The 20791-nt window shown below is 44.8% G+C and overlaps 1 protein-coding gene and 1 pseudogene across 1 annotated transcript; both read left to right on the top strand.

The window, feature by feature from the left end:
• Positions 1-425: 425 nt before the first annotated feature.
• On the top strand, positions 426-2200 carry LOC123413019 (berberine bridge enzyme-like Cyn d 4). The gene has a single exon (XM_045105963.1). It carries the CDS (start codon positions 511-513, stop codon positions 2062-2064), a length of 1554 nt encoding a protein of 517 aa, XP_044961898.1. The 5' UTR covers positions 426-510; the 3' UTR covers positions 2065-2200.
• Positions 2201-3103: 903 nt separating this feature from the next.
• On the top strand, positions 3104-20472 carry LOC123409200 (annotated as a pseudogene).
• The last annotated feature ends 319 nt before the right edge of the window (positions 20473-20791 follow it).

A 20791-nucleotide genomic window follows, 5' to 3' on the forward strand; every position in this document is an offset into this window, starting at 1 on the left:
CACGTCTCACCAAGGCCAGCAAAACTCCATGCCAGCACCCCGTCGATCGACCATGACGGCCACCCAGAAAGGGTTGACCATGACTTCTCCACCACAGCACCGAACGCGCACGTTTACGAAGTCGTACTACTTCCTGTTCACGCAGCACGGCTGCATGGCCATGATAGAAAAAATGTAAGGTTTTGTCTTGGGCCTGGCCGCCCTTCGTTCAACATTCCTCCTTCCTTCCCATCTTTATTATGTCGCTAAAAAAAATGTTAACTGGAATTATGTTTTTTTGGCAAGATAATAAGTAATTATCAAATAAAATCCTAAAATTTATTTAGATATGTGTGATTTGAAGAATATTTAGACAATCAAACTGATATGGAAAGTAATTATGTGTTAATAACATATAATAAAATATTTATATCCGTTGAAACGCCCGGACAATTATGTATGCTAGTATAAATATATCGAGCTCAAGATTGGACCATAAGCTCTGTGCCAGTTTGTTCGAGAGCGGCAAAAATGGCGGTTTCCACACGCATGGCACTCTTGCTCACAGCTTGCTTCCTCGGTTGCTACGTGTCCGTCCCCTCCTTGGCTGCCTCCGGCGACTTCCTCCAGTGCCTCTCGTCGAGCATCCCCAGCGAGCGCGTATTGACGCCGAGTTCGCCGTCGTTCACTTCCGTCCTGGTGTCGTCCATCCGGAACCCCAAGTTCTTCACCCCGACGACTGTGAGGCCGCTCTGCATCGTGACGCCCACCAACGCGTCCCACGTCCAGGCCGCCGTGCTCTGCGGCCGCCGCCACGACGTGCGCCTCCGCGTGCGCAGCGGCGGACACGACTACGAGGGCCTCTCGTACCGGTCCGAGCGCCCCGAGGTGTTCGCGGTGGTCGACCTCGCCAACCTCCGCGCCGTGCGCGTCGACCGGGCCGCGGGCACCGCGTGGGTGGACTCGGGCGCGACGGTCGGGGAGCTGTACTACGCCGTCGCCAAGGCGGCGCCCGGGCTCGCGTTCTCTGCCGGCGTGTGCTCGACCATGGGCTTGGGCGGCCACATCAGCGGCGGCGGCATGGGCATGATGATGCGCAAGTACGGCCTCTCCATTGACAACGTCCTCGACGCCACGCTGGTCGACGCCAACGGGAGGCTGCTGGACAAGGAGGCCATGGGGAGCGACCTCTTCTGGGCCATCCGCGGCGGCGGCGGCGGGAACTTCGGCATCGTGCTGTCGTGGAAGGTCAGGCTGGTACCCGTCCCGCCGACAGTGACGTTCTCCAACATCCAGAAGACCATTGACCAGGGCGCGGCCAATGCCGTGACCAAATGGCAGGCGCTCGCGCCGGCCCTCCCCGAGGACCTCAGCATACGGGTGATCGTGCAGAACCAGCACGCCCTCTTCCAGACCCTGTATCTCGGCGGCTGCAGCGCGCTGGTGCGCGCCATGAGCAGCCTGTTCCCCGAGCTCGGCATGACGCGCGCCGACTGCCGGGAGATGACCTGGCTGCAGTCCACGGTCTACATCAACTCCGGCGACACCGAGACGCCGGTGGAGACGCTCCTCAACCGGACGACCAGCCTGAGCACCTTCACCAAGAACAAGTCTGACTACGTCAAGCAAGCCATCACCAAGGACACGTGGGAGAAGATCTTCCCCTGGTTCAACAGCTCCGCCGCGGGGATCATGATCCTGGAGCCTCACGGCGGAAGGGTCGGCAGCATCGCCGACGGCGACACGCCGTACCCTCACCGGAGCGGCGTCCTCTACAACATCCAGTACGTGGCGTTCTGGACGGGCAACGGCACGGACGGGCCGAACTGGATCAGTGGCCTGTACAACTTCATGGAGCCGTTCGTTAGCAAGAACCCGAGGGGTGCGTACGTGAACTACCGGGACCTGGACATCGGGGAGAACACGGTGGTCGGCGGTGTCACCAGCTACGAAACCGGCAAGGTGTGGGGTGAGAGTTACTTCGGGGCCAACTTCCAGAGGCTCGCCGTCACCAAGGGGAAGGTGGACGCCAGCGACTACTTCAGAAACGAGCAGAGCGTACCGCCACTTCTCTCGAGGAAGTGAAGGTGAAACCTGGCCTGTCTATAATCTGAGGACATAAAACTGTAGCAGTGGATATGGCTTAGAATGGAAGAACCTTTCATGATAGCTACTCACGCGTGAAAATTTATGACAATATATTCGCATGAGATTTGAGATCTGATGGTATGAACATGAATATTTAAACAGATAATACATTATACACCTTTAATCATGTCATATATGCACTCAGTTTTTTTATATGCACTCAGTTGTTAGTATAGAGATTGAAAAAAGCACACGGTCCCTTCTGGACCGAAGTGCTGAAGAGGCACGGACCATCTGACGGGATGTGTCCTCTGTGTACGGTCCCTGAGGACTGTAACCACATCTTTTTAACTTGCCTTGCCGTTAGGTTCATGTGGAGGTGCCTGCGGAAGGCGGTTGGTGGCAGTTGGTGCCACGACAACCTTCCTGGCATGTTTGCCGAAGTGCTTCGATCGCACGGCGCCACTGTGAGACTGAGCCTCTGGGTTACCATCGGTGTCCTCCTCTGGATCTTATGGAATGTTCGTACTAAGCTTGTGATTGAGCATGTTATCCCTCTCCGTGCGACTGATGCAATTTCAAATTGTGTGGTTTTCTACAGCTATGGCGACCGCTTAGTCGACACAATGACCGACTCTCCATCGACATGACTGCAACTGCATTGAGAGGAGCTGCCGCACGCATGTCGTCCAGCTCAACCCCGCGGCTTCGTCCTCCTCCTGACCCGGACTAGCCTAGCTGTATTTATTTCTGTCTTGGGGATTATTGTGCTGCTCCCCCAGCAAGACTTCGTACTTTTAGGTTGTACTTTGGCCATGGTTGTGTGCTTTGTGGCATTGGCTTGGGTGCGTTGAATATTGGGGTGGCTAGTATGCTTTGATCGAGGCTTTATAATATAAAGCGGGGGAACCCTTTTTCGTAAAAAAAAGCATACGAGAGTGTGGGAGAAGAATTTTTCCAGGTATTAAAGAGATGGGAAGCAATATGCGCTGGCGGACCGGTGCAATGGTTCGGCCGGTCAGGCCCAGGTCGTCGGATGCAGCCAGCCACGTCCATCAGATCTGCGCGCGAGCTGGCTGAAGGCATTGAAGCAAAAACATTGCAACCTCATGCCACCGCGCGAGGAAAAACAAAGCCTCCTGCCCCGCGTTGGCCCGTCCATGTCCGTTGCCAGAGCAGCTCATCGACGCTCGTCGGAGCGGCTCGTGGGCTTGGTGGGTTGCCCCGCTTGTGCCCCGTGTGGTTCTCGACGGTCTCCGGTCCTCGTCGTCGTCGGTCGCCGCCGGTCCTCGTCTCCCCTTCCTCCCCCGCCATGGACGAGCTCTCCGCGGGCCTTGAAGCTCGCCATGGAGCATTTAAGAGAGGGGATGCAGCTCGCCATGTCGTCGGTTGTAGCAAAATGAAACACCGGTTGTAGCAAAAATCACGACGCTATGTGCGATGTAGCAAAATGCGACACCGGTGGTAGCAAAATGCGGAGCTGTTTGTAGCAAATTTTGATGTCGGTTGAAGCATGTAGCAAAAAAACGCCTTCGGCCATGGACGCAACTTTGCCGGCCATGGAGCAGTTGAGAGGGGATGCAGCTCGTCATGTCGTCGGTTGTAGCAAAATGAAACACCGATTGTAGCAAAAATCGCGACGCCATGTATGATGTAGCAAATTTTGACACCGGTTATAGCAAATTTTGACACTGGTTGTAGCAAATTTGGACATCAATTTTAACAAAAATAATGATGACCGTGGTGCCCGTCCTGACCATGCAGCTCCACCAAACCATCGTTGCAGCTCTCCTGGGCGGCGGCGCCGGCGACGACGAGCTCGCATGGGCTGGTGCAGGCACGAGGGACGGTCGCCCATGGCCATGGCTTCCAATCTAGCGGAAAGGAAACGAGAAAGATGTGAATCTCGGGTGAAGGGCGCGCGTTGGTGGAAGGAGGAAGAAGATAAGGCAAAGATCACAAGATTAAGTGGGATATGACGTCGTTGGGTTCAGCAAGAACATTTCGGCCGGTGTTCCAGCTGGAAACTTTTCCCTAAGGACATAGCCACATAGGGTGTGTGTAAACTCATCGAGATGACATATAGTTTGGGGAGCTTCTATTTGACCCTTCACGTGTGAGGGAAGCTCCCTAACGCCCGCACGACGGCATTGATGGACCGGCCATCTAGATTTCGTGTATTATTTCCCCACGGACGCTTATCACATTTCTTTTTAAAAAAGTAAAGAATCGCAGAACAAGAAAATATCATGAATTCAGACAAGTTAACAGATTTTAAAAAATAAATCATCAATTTGAAAAAAATCCATCGATTCTAAAATACTTAATCAACTTAAAAAAAGTTCATCAATTTTAAAAAAGAGTTCACTGAATTTGAATAAAAAGTTCACCTACTTTGATAAACAAAATCATTGATTTGGGAAAAAGTCCATCTCTTTTGAAAGACAGTTACCGAATTTGGAAAATGTTCACCTATTTTAAAATAAATCATCGAATTTGAAGAAAAAGGCATCAAAATAGAAAGTTCATAGAAATTGAAATGCATTTTTTCAAAGTAAAGAAAAAGGGAACAAAGAGGAAAGAAAAGAAAGAAAAACCAAACAGAATCCCGGTCCAAACAAATCCAAAATGAAAAGGGAAAAAAAAGGCTGGAGAAAGAATAAAAGAAAAAATGGAAATATATTATCACAACGTGTGGGTTTCTGTGTGGTTAGTGCGACTTACACTAAGTTGGAGGTCATTCTCATGTTTTTTTTTTGAGACAATCTCGCAAAACTTTATTAATAAATGTTCAAAGGTACAAAAGATAAATCTTCCGGGGTACCTAGCCATACATGTCGGCCTTCCCCTAACCTCATAACATGTTTCGCTAAATTGTGAGCCTCGACATTCGAGCTCCTATATTCATGCACTACATTGCATGTCTGAAAAGACGCTTTGTGTTCTAAAATTTCATGTAAAATAACACCGTATGTTGTAGGCTGCTTGTCCTTGATATCGTCGACCACCACCTTGCAATTCGAAGCAATATGTATACATTGTATGTATAGATCATTTGCTAGGGCAAAAGCCTTCCGGATCGCCAGAGCTTCGAGTGTGGGTGCATCTCCTATACCCTTGAAAACCATCGCTGAAGCTCCTTGGAAAAGACCATCATGGTCACGACATATAGCGGTTGCCACTCCCTTTCTACAGTCGTGTGATACATCAGCGTCTACATTGATCTTCAGGTAAGACTCCGGAGGGCCCTTCCATCCCCCCGTCTGTTGTATAGTCTGTGACTGCGAGGAAGGTCCCCTACTCTCTGTTAAAGTGAGGTCATTGATGTAAGAAATTATGAATTCATTTACCGACTGAGGGCTTTGAAAGATGTCTTCATAAATGCCTTCCTTCTAGCCCTCCAAATTGCCCACCAAGCGACCACCGGTAAGGTATATTGTTTCTGTGTTAATTGATCATGCATCACAAAGATCCAGTTCTTGGCATTGGGCTCATTGTTCTCACTGATTTTCTCAACCAGTGTATCTTCAGAAAGAGCCCAAATGCACCTCGACGTGGTGCATTCCATGAGTGCATGTCTCTAGGAATCATTCTGACCACATAGAGCACAAAAGGTGTGTCGTCGCCATGTTGCGATGGTGCAGCACATCCATTGATGGCATTGAATTCCTAGCCAACCTCCACAGGAAAACCTTGATTTTCAAAGGGACTTTGGTGTCCCACAGAGTTGTCCATTATTTTCCTTCTGGAGTCCCGGGACCCCCAGTTGTATTAACGTTTCCATTCACACTGTTCTCCCTGGTATTGATCACCATCTTGTATGGTGAACTGGCCGAGAAAAGGCCAGTTCTCTCATACGACCAAGCCCAGAAATCAGCTATCGGTCTCGTGCACAGTGGAATTGCTAGAATTGTATCAGCGTTAGCAGGTAGGAAAGCCGAACGGATCAGATCCTCCTTCCACATCGCCATCGTGGCATCAATCAGGTCTGAAACCCGGTTTAGGGGTCATTTACCATGCCTATGAACGGGCGCATATTCCCTGTTCTGGGAAGCTAGTTTGATCACCATATGTGTGTGCTTTGACCAGTCTCGATCCTCTTGATAGCCCGTTGTTTAATAACCTCCCTTCCATCCAGGATTGCCCTCCAAATTTGCGAGGGATGGTTGCCAAGTTCTGCCTCTAGAAAACTGCTGCTTGGGAAGTAAACCGACTTCAGGATTCGAGCACTAAAAGATTCTGAATCCACCAGAACCCTCCACGCCTCCCGAGCTAGTAATGCGAGATTAAAGACCTCCATATCTGTGAACCCCATGCCCCATATATTTAGGTTGTGTCATAACATCCCATGAGACCCATGCCGGTTTTCTCCTACCTTGTTTCGATCCCCACCAGAATTGTTGAATAATAGAGGTAATATTTTCACATAAGCCTCTTGGTAATTGATACGTCCCAAACGTATCTATAATTTATGCTTGTTCCATGACCTTTTGGATGACAATGTTGAAAGGACGTGGATGTCGCCTAGAGGGGGGGTGAATAGGTGCTTTAAAATAATTACGGTTTAGGCTTGAACAAATGCGGAATAAAACTAACGTTTAATATGTCAAGCACAAAACCTAAAACAACTAGGCTCGCCTATGTGCACCAAAAACTTATGCTAAGCAAGATAAACAACTAAGTGACAACAAGATATATGACAAGAAACAATATGGCTATCACAAAGTAAAGTGCATAAGTAAAGGGTTCGGGTAAGATATAACTGAGGCACGCGGAGACGACGATGTATCCCGAAGTTCACACCCTTGTGGATGCTAATATCCGTTGGAGCGGTGTGGAGGCACAATGCTCCCCAAGATGCCACTAAGGCCACCGTAACCTCCTCACGCCCTGCACAATGCAAGATGTCGTGATTCCACTAAGGGACCCTTGAGGGCGGTCACCGAACCCGTACAAATGGCAAACCTTGGGGGCCGTCACCGGTACCCGTACAAATTACTCGGGGCAATCTCCACAACCTAAATGGAGACCCCGATGCTTGCCCGGAGCTTTACACCACAATGATTGAGCTCCGAGACACCACCAAGCTTCAAGGACGCCAAAGCATCCATGAAGAACAATATTTAGGGTACTAAGTACCAAAGGTAATAAGCTTCTCAAACTTCACTTCCACGTATCACCGTGGAGAACTCAAACCGATGCAACTAATGCAATGGCAAGAACACACGAAGTGGACGAGTCTCTCACACTCAAATCCCTCCACAACAACAAAAGCTATGGAGAAATATAAGAGGAAGAACAAGGAGCTCACAAAGAACTCCAAGATCTGGATCCAAGGGGTTCCCCTCACATAGAGGAGAAAGTGATTAGTGGAGATGTGGACCTAGATCTCCTCTCTCTTTTCCCTCAAGAACAAGCAAGAATCATTGGAGGGATTCAGAGTAAGCAAGCTCTAAGAAGGTCAACAATGGGGGTAAAACCTGAGCTCAACGGATAGATCAGGCCAAGGGGGAAGAAGACCCCCTTTATATAGTGGGAAGGAATCAGACCGTTACCCCCACTTACAGCCCACGCACAGCGGTACTACCGCTGCCCCCAGTGGTACTACCGCTCAGGGAGGAGCGGTACTACCGCTAGCCCCTGGCGATACTACCGTTAAAGAAAGTCTTCGCAAAAAGTCCAACGGAGAACAACCGCTCAGAGAGAGGTACTACCGTCCCGAAGCGGTACTACCGCCCACCCGAAGCGGTACTACCGCTGCCCCTGGCGGTACTACCACTAGGACTGGAGCGGTACTATCGCTCGTCACTGAAACAACCATAACTTTCGCATACGAGCTCCGAATCGAGCAAACCCAAGCTTGTTGAAATCTTAAGACCATGCAGATATGAAAATGCCAATGATATAGAGATGTGAGACCTCTATGAATGAAGAACCGGAAAAAACTCCAACATTGAAAACATCATACTAGATGCATATGGACTCCGTTTTCGATGAACTCGAGCTTGTCATGAAGATGACCATAAGCTCTAAAACTCGCAAAAAGAAACACCAAATAAGAACCAAGAAGTATGATGCAAGGATGGAAATGGCTTGAGCTCTCAACGAACGATATGATCGAGCTACTCACTTGAGAGCCCCCCTTGACAGAACGAAAATCTATCCTAAAACAGAAAACCTATCAAGGGCAAACCTATACCTTGCACCTCATCCTCTTGAGCTAGATGACGGTGATCTTGGCTTCCTCAAGATGGACCACCTTCTTGATTGTGTTGTCTTGATGAAGACTAGTTGATTGCTCCCCATACACAACATGGGTGAGCCACTCTTCAGTATATCTTCACAAGTCCATTGCCCCCACAATGGACGGCAGGCTTCAAGCATGATATCTTCGTGTTGATCCACTTGAACTTGCACACCGCAATCTTGATGACGATCACCACTTGACGTCATCCTTCATGGGTTGTATGAGATCTTCCTCTAGACGCAAGCCCATGGAGACACACCTAACCCCACATAGAACTATCACGAAGACCATGGGTTAGTACACAAACACGTAATGGACAATGCTTACCATACCATGGGATCACTTGATCCCTCTCGGCACATCTTGTACGCTTTGTATGAGATCTTCCTCTAGACGCAAGCCCATGGAGACACACCTAACCCCACATAGAACTATCACGAAGACCATGGGTTAGTACACAAACACGTAATGGACAATGCTTACCATACCATGGGATCACTTGATCCCTCTCGGTACATCTTGTATGCTTTGTATGAGATCTTGATCAACCTTGTGTCTCTATGACCATTCTTTGGATAATACCTTGAATACCATCTTGGTCATCATATAAACTCCTTGAACCAAACAGATGGACTTCAAGAAGTGCACATGGACAAATCCTATAAATATAAATTAAGGAAACCATTAGTCCATAGGAATTTTCATCGATTACCAAAACCACATATGGAGATATATGCTCTAACAATCTCCCCCATTTTGGTAATTGATGACAACCACTTCAAGAGAGTTTATATACGGAAATAAGCATAACCAAGCGCATGCATTCAAAGCAATAATGCATGCGTGCAAGATGTAAATGCTTACGCCATAAAAGCAAAACCCTCTAAACATATCCAAAGTAAACTTTCTAAACTTCTCCCCCATTGGCATCGATTGCCAAAATGGACGAAAAGTTTAGAAAGCCAATATAGTAGGTGGTCCTCCAAAAAGTTTGTACTTCTCAGCAAATGAGTGCAAAGAAATACACAAATACAATGATAAGTAGTTGGAGGAAAACAAACTATATTGAGGACCCAAAGATTGCAAATAAAAGGATCGTATGCCACAAAGACATACAAAAATAGAGGCAAGCAATCAAAAGATACCAGATGGAAGAAACAATCATATGGTCCTTCGAACCACATGAATAAAAGATATTATGATAAAGGCAACAGAGTGTTTTATCAAAACTAGAGAAGCTCCCCATGATTTGTGCACTAATACGAGATTTTTGTTTTTGATACAAGTGCACAAAATAGGATCGTTGCTCCTCCAAAATTAATAAAAACACACAACGAGTGCAATAAGATAGATGATACAATAAGCATATCACTTGAACAAAACAAATGGTTGAGCAACACGTAAAAGAAGCAACTTAAAAATAGGCTCAACCAAAATAATGTGTGTGAGTCATGGCAAAGCACTTGAGAAGACTAAGATAAGGATGAGCATTACTCATCAACATAGTCTTGATGAAATGAGACACAAAGTGCAAGACATATCATTCCCACACACACATACTAGAAAATGGGTTCACAAGTTACTAATAAACAAAATAAGAACCAACGCTTGTGACAACCCATGGTGAAGATAGGAAATAAGAACCTTGTCAAGAGGAGGGATACCAATCGAAATGGCAAAACCCTCATCAAGACAAGCATGAGGAAAAATAATCTTCACGGCCAAAGAGTGCATCAAGATGTAGGAAAATAAGATACGCACTCAAGACAAATCCTTTCACGAAGCCACCAAAAACTGAAAAAGGAAATGCAACAATGGACGTGAAAGAAAAGAGGATATCAATTAGAGATGTAACTTCTCTCATGTGTAAAAGATTCTAAGTAGAAGACAATCATGATGATATATATCCACAAAGAAGGATGTACACACGAAATGGTTACAAGAAGGAACAAACAAGATATCCAAAAGGAAGTCATAAATATATCAATAAGATCTTTGCTTGGAAGCATAGCACATGGCCTAATATTTTCTTATTGTACAATATGAACTTCCAACATACGAACATCAAAGACATCCCAACTAGCAATAAGACATCATCGTTCAGATGCTTTGAGAAAGGAAACAAGTACTACACGAATGAATCAAGAGATTCATGCCATGATGCAACCTGGAAAAGAAAAGACAGGTTTGGGCCTTTGCAAGAAATGAATGCATGAAGTAGATACTTGTTACCGAGACAACATTGGATTGATGTAGTAGATAGTTGTTCGTTGATCATCCTAACTTGGCTCCAATAATCACATGGTCTCAACAACTTCCTTATCACCGAAGATGGGCCAGAGGGGGGCCAGGGGCTGCCCAGGCGACCTGCTGGCGCGGCCAGGCCCTAAGCCGCGCCGGGAGGCCGCCTGGGTGGGCCCCACCTCCTTCGGTGCCCTCCTTTGGCCTATATTTAGAGTCCCGAGAGGAAACACTTACACAACTTCCAGAATCGTGAATTTTTCCATCGTTCCGCCGCCGCAGCGCTTCTAAGATCGGGAGCGTCAGGACACCTCTTCCTGGCACCGTGCCGGAGGGAGGATTGACCTCCGGGAGCTTCTCCACTGCCATGGACGCTTCCCGGACGTGTCGTGAGTAGTCCTCCTTGGACCATGGGTCCATGACCAATAGATATGTGATGTCTTCTCTCCAATCTTGTGCTTCAATGGTTAGTCCTTGTGAGCTGCCCTACATGATCAAGACATCTATGTAATTCTCTTGCTATTGCTATGCTCGGTTTGTTGGGATCCGATGGATTATGAGATTATGTTCAGATTGTTATGAGTTATATATTTGATTATCCTTTGATATTATGTTCCTTAGTTCTTCATGCATGTTCTCCGTTGCTATTTATTGCTTTGGCCGAGTAGTAGATTATAACTCCAAGAGGGAGCGTTATGCATGATTGTGGGTTCATGCCCCTCGATGTCTAGCTTGAGTGACAGAAACATGAGACTAGGGGGTGTGTTCTTGCCACCAGGGAGAAAACAACGGTGCTTGTGACCACGGTTGCAAGGATTGTTTATCTTATGCATAGTTCGTTAATGTAGTTGTCCGTTGCTTTGAGTTTACACTTTGGGTGGGGCTCGCAACTTAATACCGGAGAGATGTTCTGGATAGATATCTCAAGGTGGATGATTAGTAAGTAGATGCTGATGAATAAACGGTCTACTTGTCTTGGCGTACTGCCCATTACTATTGAACCTCTAACTATCAAGTAGCATAATTAGCATTGTAGTGCGTTCATAATTCTGTCAATTGCCCAACTGTGATTTGTTTACCCAAGCATAGTTGTTTATCGTCTTTTGGGAGAGAGACATCACTAGTGAACAGCATGTGACTTCGGTCCATATCACCATCATTGTTTACACGTCCATCATTTACCGTTGCCATTTACTTTCCCGTTGCAATCACTATTACATTCCCGCTTGTGTTTTGATCATTTGCAAACTACAAGGCCGAGAGATTGACAACCTCTGTGTATTCGTTGGGAGCAAAGTTATTTGTTGTGTGTGCAGGTCCACGTCTTCTGCTAGCGCTAGGGTGGAAGACACCTACTTGTTGATCCTAGGAGTCTTCCTGGTTCGATGAACCTTACACTCTCCATGTAAGGGAAAACTTGATGCTGACTACATCTCAACCTTCCACTTGGGATAACCAACGAGGTGCGAGAATTATATACATCATATCATCATCACTAATCTCAAACAAGCCATCGAGTAAACGGGAATAGCCTGGGAAACTGACTTGATTAGTACTTCCTTGCCTGCTGCTGAAAGAAGCTTTTCCATCCATCCTCTTACTTTTTCCCAAACTCTATCCCTCAGATATTTGAAAGTTCCCATCTTAGAATGCCCCACGTCAGTAGGCATCCCCAAATACCGATCACTTAGAGACTCATTATGCACCTGAAGATTATGTTTCATGGTCTCTCTCACACCTTGGGGACATCCCCTACTGAAGAAGATGGAAGATTTATCATGATTGATTCTCTGCCCCGATGCAACACATTATTTTTCAAATAGGTTTGAAACCATAAGAGCTCCCTCCACACTTGACTTGAAAAGCAGCATACTATCATCAGCAAAAAGGAGATGGTTTACAAGAGGAGCTGATGGCGCCACCTTTATCCCTTCCAAACATGAGAGCTGAGAACAAGACTTTAAGAGGCACGAGAGGCCCTGTGCTGCAATTGAGAAAAGGTAAGGGGAGATTGGATCTCCCTGTCGGATACCTCGTGTAGGCGTGAACTGATCCAACTTCCCGCCATTGAACAAAACAAAGAATGAAACTGACTGCACCATGCTCATAACTGTTGTGATCCATGGTTGTGGAAACCCAACTTTTCCATCATCGCCCGTAGGTATGGCCACTCCAATCTGTCATAGGCTTTCATCATATCCAATTTTAAAGCACATAAACTATTTGCTTTAGATTTGCTATTTTTCATAAAGTGTAAACACTTGTAGGCACAAATGATATTGTATGTTATCATTCTCCCAGGCGCGAAAGCTGATTGTTTTTCTGAAATAATATCAAGCAGGATGTTTTTGAGCCTATTTGCGACCACCTTGGTGTGGTCCTGTTCAAGTATTGTTGATTCAACCAGTTTTTTTGTTGACAGGCCATATCAAAATGTGTTTCTCATCGCCATAGTGACAACATCACTAACAGTATAGTACTTTTTTCAAAGGTTACTTTCACCTTTTTAGTTTACGTCAAGTGATTTATCTCTTAAATTGGGTGTTTGAATTTTGACCATTTTCACCATTGAATTCCTCGCATGGAGATCTTGAAAACTTTTTAAGTTTCAATGACCTTTTTTCATGAAAAAAGGGAACTGGCAACACGTCTTTTTCCTTTTCAAAGAGGCATAATTGTGCCTCTCGCGAAATCAAATTCGTGCCTCCATGAGAATTAACTCGTGTATCTTGCAAAAAAAATATGGTTTTTAGAAGCATAGTTATGTCTCCTGCGGAAGCAAATTCGCGCCTCCACAAGAAGTAAATATGTACCTCTTGTGAAAAGAAATGAAAAAGCACGTCTTTTATCCTTTTCCAAGAGACGATTGTGCTTGTCACGGAAGGAAAAAAAATCATGTTTTTTTCCAAGAGACTCAAATGTGCCTCTCACGGAAGCAAATTCAGGCCTCCACGAAAAATAAACAAATGTCACTCTCAGGGAAAAAAGGCGTTTTTGTGCACATAAAGATATTTTTAAAATAATGCAAAACATAAGGAAAACAGGGTAAAACTGGAAATCAGAAAAACAGGAAAAAAACATCTAAAAGCCAAAAGCACGTAAAAAAATAAAGAATAAACAAAATCGTAAGGAAATGCTCAACACATGACACATGGTGACGGGCTGATAGCACACTAAATGATGCGCTACCGGGCCACCAAAAATGATCCTTGTGGGGGATTCTAAGGAGTACTCATTGATTAATTAGTTGCACCTCATAACGAAGATAGTATTATGTGTCGCCATTGATCATCAAGATTGCTCGCTAAATAGCGCGCTGTAGCTAAAATACAAATGCTTCGACGTGAACTCGAACCTAGAACCTCATGCTATAGACGACACGGTACTACCATTAGAGCTAGCGCTCATTCGTTATTCTGCAACAGCTTGAATCGTGAAGAACCAACAAGCAACGCAGAACTAAATTATCTATGAAACACAAACAATTTTCAATTTCACAACAAAAAACTGAAATATTTCCGAAAACCAAGAACACATTTTTTGGAACTGGAACATTTTTTTAAATTCAAAAAGGAAACACAAATACTCCTTAACAAATTTGAAAACATGAAACATTCTTTGAAATTTGTGTGCAACACTTAAACCGAGCGCGGAGTCGAACGTTCTTAAAATTTTGAACGCAATACTAATTCCCAATTTGTTTAATTTTTTTTAAAACATGCACAGTTTTGAAACTGAGATCAATTTTGAAAAATCTTGAACAAATTTAGTAGCGCAAACAATTTTTGAAAGCACGAATATTTTTTGAATCTTGCGAACAAAATTTTCAAACGGTGAACAATTTTGAAAAAACAAAAACAAATTTGGAAGCACGAACATTTTTTAAATATTGAGAACAAATCTTGAAACCGGGAATTTTTTTGAAAATTCTTGAACAAATTTGGAAACGTGTATAATTTTTTAAAGCACGAACATTTTCTGAATCTTGAGAACAAAATTTTGAAAATGAGAACAATTTTAAAAACCCCGACCAAATTTGGAAGGTGAACCATTTTTTAAAAGCATGAACATTTTTTGAATACTGAGAACAAGTTTTAAACATGAGAATTTTTTTGAAAAATCCTGAACAAATTTAGAAACGCTTGTTTAAAGCATTAACTTTTGTTGAATCTTGAGATCAAAATTTTGAAACAGAGAAAAAAATTAAAATCCCGAACAAATTTCGAAGCGTGGACAATTTTTTAAAAGCACGAACATTTTTTGAATCTTGAGAACAAGTTTTACAAATGAGAACAATTCTGAAAGTTCCTGAACAAATTTGGAAACGCGAACAATTTTTTAAAGCACGAACATTTTTTGAATCTTGAGAACAAAATTTTCAAACACAGAATAATTTTGAAAACCCCGAACAAATTTGAAGGCGTGAATAATTTGTGAAAAGCACGAACATTTTTTTAATCTTGGGAACAAGTTTTAAAAATGAGAAATTTTTTGAAAATCCTTAACAAATTTGGAAACGCAAACAATTTTTAAAAGCACGATCACTTTTTTAATCTTGGGAACAAATTATAAAAAGGAGAACATTTTTGAAACAATCTGCACAAATTTTGAAGCACGTATAATTTTTTAAATCACAAACATTTTTTTAATCTTTAGAACAAAATTTTGAAAAACAAGAACATTTTTGAAAAAAGATTGAATAAATCAAGAAGTTTTTGTGAAATTGCAGAACCAATTTCCGAATTTTAAAAAGTAAATTAAACCCCAGTAGATTTTTTTTAAATCCAGAACATTTTTCTAGAAAGCAAAAATATTTTTCAAACTTGAAGAACAATTTTTGAAAATCCCGAACATTTTTTTAAAATCTAGAACATTTTTATAACAGAAACAGAAAAGAATAAAAAAAAACCGGTTCAGGGAAGCTTTTAAATGTTTTCCCAAAACCGAAAAAATCCAGCTGAAAAAGTCTAAAAGGTTTCCATAACCCGGATCCCGCAACAGTAATGGGCCAGCCTAGATCACGTCGTTCCCTGTGCGAAGCCACGAATTCTTGACGCAAAACTAAATATACTATAACTAGGCCGGCCTACAGATCGACAAACACGAGCAAGTCACGTGGCTCCAAAGCAGGCAAGAACAAACTGTAGCTTTGTATACTTGTCTAAAATAACTTTGTAGGAGTACTAGCTTATGATACAATTGCCTAAAAAACTAGCTTATGATAAAATAAGAAGGCAACAGAGCCTTTCTTTGGAAAAAGGGCTGGAAAGGAATGGACAACTACAACTTTTGTACTTTGCCTAGAGAAACTACAACTTTGTACTAGCGTGTGATATAAAAATTCAAAAATTCATAGTTACCAAATGAAAATGTACAAACTATGTTCTTTTCTAAACACTTTTTTAGAAAATGTCCATGAATTTATTCGTAAAATATGTTCGTAAATTTTAAATATGTTTAAAAAAATTAAAAATTAAATCTATAAAATATCAGAGATAAAAAATGGTCATGAATTTTGAAATAAATGTTCGTGAATTTAAAGAAACATGTATTTTGAAAAATGTTCACCGCAGTTGGCTGGAAAATAATATTTATTGTGACCCACTTAAAAATATATAGGTGCAACCTCCTTGACAACATGCAATTGCAAGCATGTTTGAAAACTTACATTGGAGACCCCTTGAATGCATGCAATGACCACTCAACTTGAAAACAATCAGCCATGACCCCCATGGAAAACACATAGTTGCGACCCCATTGAAAAACATGCAGCTAGAACCCCTTAAAAGCATGTGGTTGTGATCACCTTGAAAGCATACAATGGCGACCCTCCTTGAAAACATACAGTTATGACCCCTCTTGAAAAATATACAGTTGCGACTCCCCTTAAAAACATGCGGTTGCGACATGCCTTGGAAGCATGGAGTTGCAACCCCATTGGAGAACTAGCAGTTGCACCCCCATTTGAAAACATGAAATTGCGATCTCATTTGAAAAGTTGCAGTTATGACACCTCTTAAAAACATGCGGTTGTGACATGCCTTAAAAAATGCAATTGTGCCCCCCTAAAAGAATATAGTTCTGAACCACCTTAAAACCATGCATTTGTGACCTCCCCTTGGAAACATGGAGTTGCGACTACCTTGAAAACATGCAATTGTGTGACTCTGCTTGAAAGCATGCAGTTGCAATAAGTTTTGAAAATATGCAGTTACAACCCCTTTAGAAAACTTGCATTTGAAATCCTATTTCAAAACATGCAATTGCGATCACATTTGGAAACTTGCAGTTATGGTCTCTCTTGAAACACATAATTGCGACCCGCCTTGAAAACATTCAGTTATGACCCAATTTGAAAACTTGTAGTTGCGACCTCGTTTGTGGCTGTTGCGCCTCAATTTAAGAACTTACAACTGCTACCCTTTTGAAAACATGCAAGTGCGACCCACTTTTCCCTTATAAAATTTGTACTTATGAACTATTTTAAAAACTTGTGGCCTTGCAATTGCACTGTGCGAGGTGTCTTAGCATTTTGTGTCCGTGTGGCAAAACACAAAAAAATCATGGACAAAAAAACCACAATCGTTATTTTATGAAAACTGAAACTACAAAAATAATAAAAGTCAAACAATAAGAAAATACATCGCACTAAAAAGTAACAACTACTAAAATCTCTACTATTAAAGGGGATCTGCCGTGTGTCGTGATGGTTCGATCTCCCCCTCCCAACGCTAACGATGGCTACCCTCCCACCCACGTCCCCCCACCTATTTTTATTCAACCCTTCAAAAACCAGTCGGTTTAATTAAAAAAAATCTCCTTCCACGCCATCCCTTCGTCTCTACAAATCGTTACTTCATGAGAAAAAAAACCAAGAGAAAAAAACCATCGTAAACAAACCACACGGGACAATCCGAAAAAGACGGCATCTTGCGATCGTTATTCCACCATATACAAGGAAACAACTGCCCACTAACGCACGATCGCACGCCCGGTCACCCCTCGCTCCCGTCTGTATCGCGTAAAAAGCTTCCAATCCGCTGCCACACATGTCCAATCAATGTCTTTCGCCGCCGCTCCCATCCTCACCGGCCTTTTGTAGCAGGGGTCGTCGACTCGTCCGTCCATCCATGTACGACGCCACACCGCCACTTGATATCCTCTACACGACGAGTGCCGTCGGCGGCCGTCGGGAACGACGAGGAGCTGGCGGTGCCGGCGCACTTTCGGTGCTCGATCTCGCTCGAGCTGATGAAGAACTCGGCCACAACGCCGACGGGCATCACATACGAATGCGAGAGCGCGGAGGGGTGTCTGGTGATGACCCACAAGTATAGGGGATATATCGTAGTCCTTCCGATAAGGAGGAGTGTCGAACCCAACGAGGAGGAGAAGGATCTGACAAGTGGTTTTCAGCAAGGTAATCTCTCCAAGCACTTAAATTATTGATAAGAAGTAGTTGTGTGATAAGATGATTCGCAGCAAGTAGCAAGTAGCAAAGGTGCAACAAAGTGACCCAATCCCTTTTGTAGCAAGGGACAAACCTGAACAAACTCTTATAGGAGGTAAAGCGCTCCCGAGGACACATGGGAATTTCTGTCAAGCTAGTTTTCATCATGTTCATATGATTCGCGTTCGTTACTTTGATAGTTTGATATGTGGGTGGACCGGTGCTTGGGTGCTGCCCTTACTTGGACAAGCCTCCCACTTATGATTAACCCCTCTCGCAAGCATCCACAACTACGAAAGAAAAATTAAGACAAAGTCTAACCATCGCATTAAACTAGTGGATCCAAATCAGCCACTTACGAAGGAACACATAAACTAGGGTTTAAGCTTCTGTCACTCTAGCAACCCATCATCTACTTACTACTTCCCAATGCCTTCCTCTAGGCCCAAATAATGGTGAAGTGTTATGTAGTCGACGTTCACATAACACCACTAGAGAAAAAACAACATACAACGCATCAAAATATCGAACGAATACCAAATTCACATGAGTACTTATGACATGAATTATCCCATGTCCTCAGAAACAAAAGTGACTACACACAAATCATAATAATATTCATGACTAGAGAGGTAATGAATAGCATCAAGGATCTGAACATATAATCTTCCACCGAGTAATCCAACTAGCATCACCTACAAAGAGTAATTAACACTATTAGCAACCTTACAAGTACCAATCGGAGTCGCGAGACGGAGATTGGTTACAAGAGATGACCTAGGGTTTGGAGATGAGATGGTGCTGATGAAGATGTTGATGGTGATGAGTCCCCTCCGATGAGAGGAGTGTTGGTGATGATGATGGCGACGATTTCCCCCTCCGGGAGGGAAGTTTCCCCGGCAGGACGACCCTGCCGGAGCTCTAGATTGGTTCTGCTCAAGTTCCGCCTCGTGGCGGCGGCGATTCCTCCCGAAAGCCTCCTCTTGATTTTTTCTGAAACGAAACCCTTGTTATGGCAAAAGAGGGGAGCCAGAGGGCCACCAGGGAGCCCACAAGCCCCCTAGGCGCGGCGAGGGGGGGGAGGTCGCACCTAGCAGGCTTGTGGCCTCCTGCTGGCTCCCCTCTGGTACTTCTTCGATTCAGTATTTTTTATAAATTCTAAAATAAGTCCTCGTTGATTTTCACGGCTTTTGGAGTTGCGCAGAATAGGTATCTCAAACTTGCTCATTTTTCAGGCCAGAATTCCAGTTGCCAGCGTTCTCCCTCTTCATGTAAAGCTTGCAAAATAAGAGAGAAAAGGCATAAGTATTGTACCGCAAAGTGTAATAACAGCTCATAAAACGATAAATATCAACATGAAAGCATGATACAAAATGGACGTATCATCTGGCGCGGGGGCGCGATACGTGCCACATCATCGGCGGCCCCGTGCAGCTCGTCGACCTCATCCGCAACCACGCCACGCGTCGCATGATCCACGACAGATGTGTCGCCAACAGAGCCGAGAGGGTGCCCACGCCCAAGGTACCAGTGCGCCGAGGTGCTCGTTGCCGTGTCCGCCGCCACCCGGCACGGGAACGTTGTCGCCTGCGGGCCGGTGGTGTCAGGGCCAGGGCCATCCAGAAGGAGAGCGACCGCAATCGCCGGTGCCGCCCGCCAGCTCGCCTGAGCTTTCTAGAGCCTCACCCGTGAGCCCGAGCTTGGCAACACAACGCCGCAGTATTTGGTTTGCTGGGGAAGATCTTGGCAGCCCTTACCGTTCTTTCCGCTTGACGACTAGGCTTGCCTCCCCGGCTTCACGCAAGCCCTTGTCTCGGCGCTCTCCCACGGTGATGTCGCAGCACGGGCCAGCGATGCCATCGTCCTCCACGAGCTCGCCTCGTCCATCGACTAGCACACTGTCGACGTCATGTCGAGGATGCCCGGCATGTGCAGCGCGCTCGTCGGCCTCGTCAAGAACCCCGTGTCCCCGCAGGTCACCAAGGCCACGCTCGTCACGGCCTACTACCTCATCTTCGGCTGCGAGCGCATGGCCGCCTGCTTGTTAGTGTCTGTTGTTTCGGATCTTCTCGTGGACGTTGACAAGGAGGCGAACGAGAAGGCATTGGCCGTGCTCAACAGCCACCCGTGCGGTGTGCGTTGACGCCGTCCTCGAGTTCGCGCATGCGCACACGCTGGTCATGCCGGTTGGTCATGCAGGTGCTGGTCAAGAAGATGTTCCGTGTGTACAACATGGCCATGGAGTTCGCCGTCTTGTCCCGCGGACACCGGCGCCGGCACGTGCTGTGTCGAGGAGCTGCGTGTGGGTGCCTTGCAGAAGCTGCTCTTAATGCTCCAGGTTGGCTGTGGCGGCGTGACCAAGGATCGGGCCAGCTAGCTGCTCAAGCTGCTAAATGGATTCAGGGGCAGTGTAGGTTGTATGTACATCTTGACGGTGGACTTCATGGTACTCAAGAGGCCATTTTGACAGGTGGTGCTGAATTTTTTAGTGTCAGCTTTCACCCTTGTTTAGATCTACCGATAAAACATACTCCATGATGACAACATTATTTTTTAGACCGTAATTCAATACTCGTATACAAAATGATCAACACAAAAAAGAACTAAACATTGTCCAATTGTTGTCATGTTTATTTATCTTCACAATTTGAAAGTTATTTTGTGTTATTTCCGATTTTGAAGTGATCCTCACATTACAGAATTTCTCAAGAATTGGGAAGCATAAGTCTATTTTTGGGGTCACCATCACTTCGATAAACTCCTTATGCCTCTTTCTCCGAGTAGTA

This window comes from Hordeum vulgare, chromosome 7H (assembly GCF_904849725.1).
Source record: "Hordeum vulgare subsp. vulgare chromosome 7H, MorexV3_pseudomolecules_assembly, whole genome shotgun sequence".
In the NCBI taxonomy this organism is placed as follows: domain Eukaryota; kingdom Viridiplantae; phylum Streptophyta; class Magnoliopsida; order Poales; family Poaceae; genus Hordeum; species Hordeum vulgare.

Excerpts from the sequence above, each read along its gene's own strand:
- LOC123413019 (XM_045105963.1), top strand. The coding sequence starts at position 511 with ATGGCGGTTTCCACACGCATGGCACTCTTGCTCACAGCTTGCTTCCTC.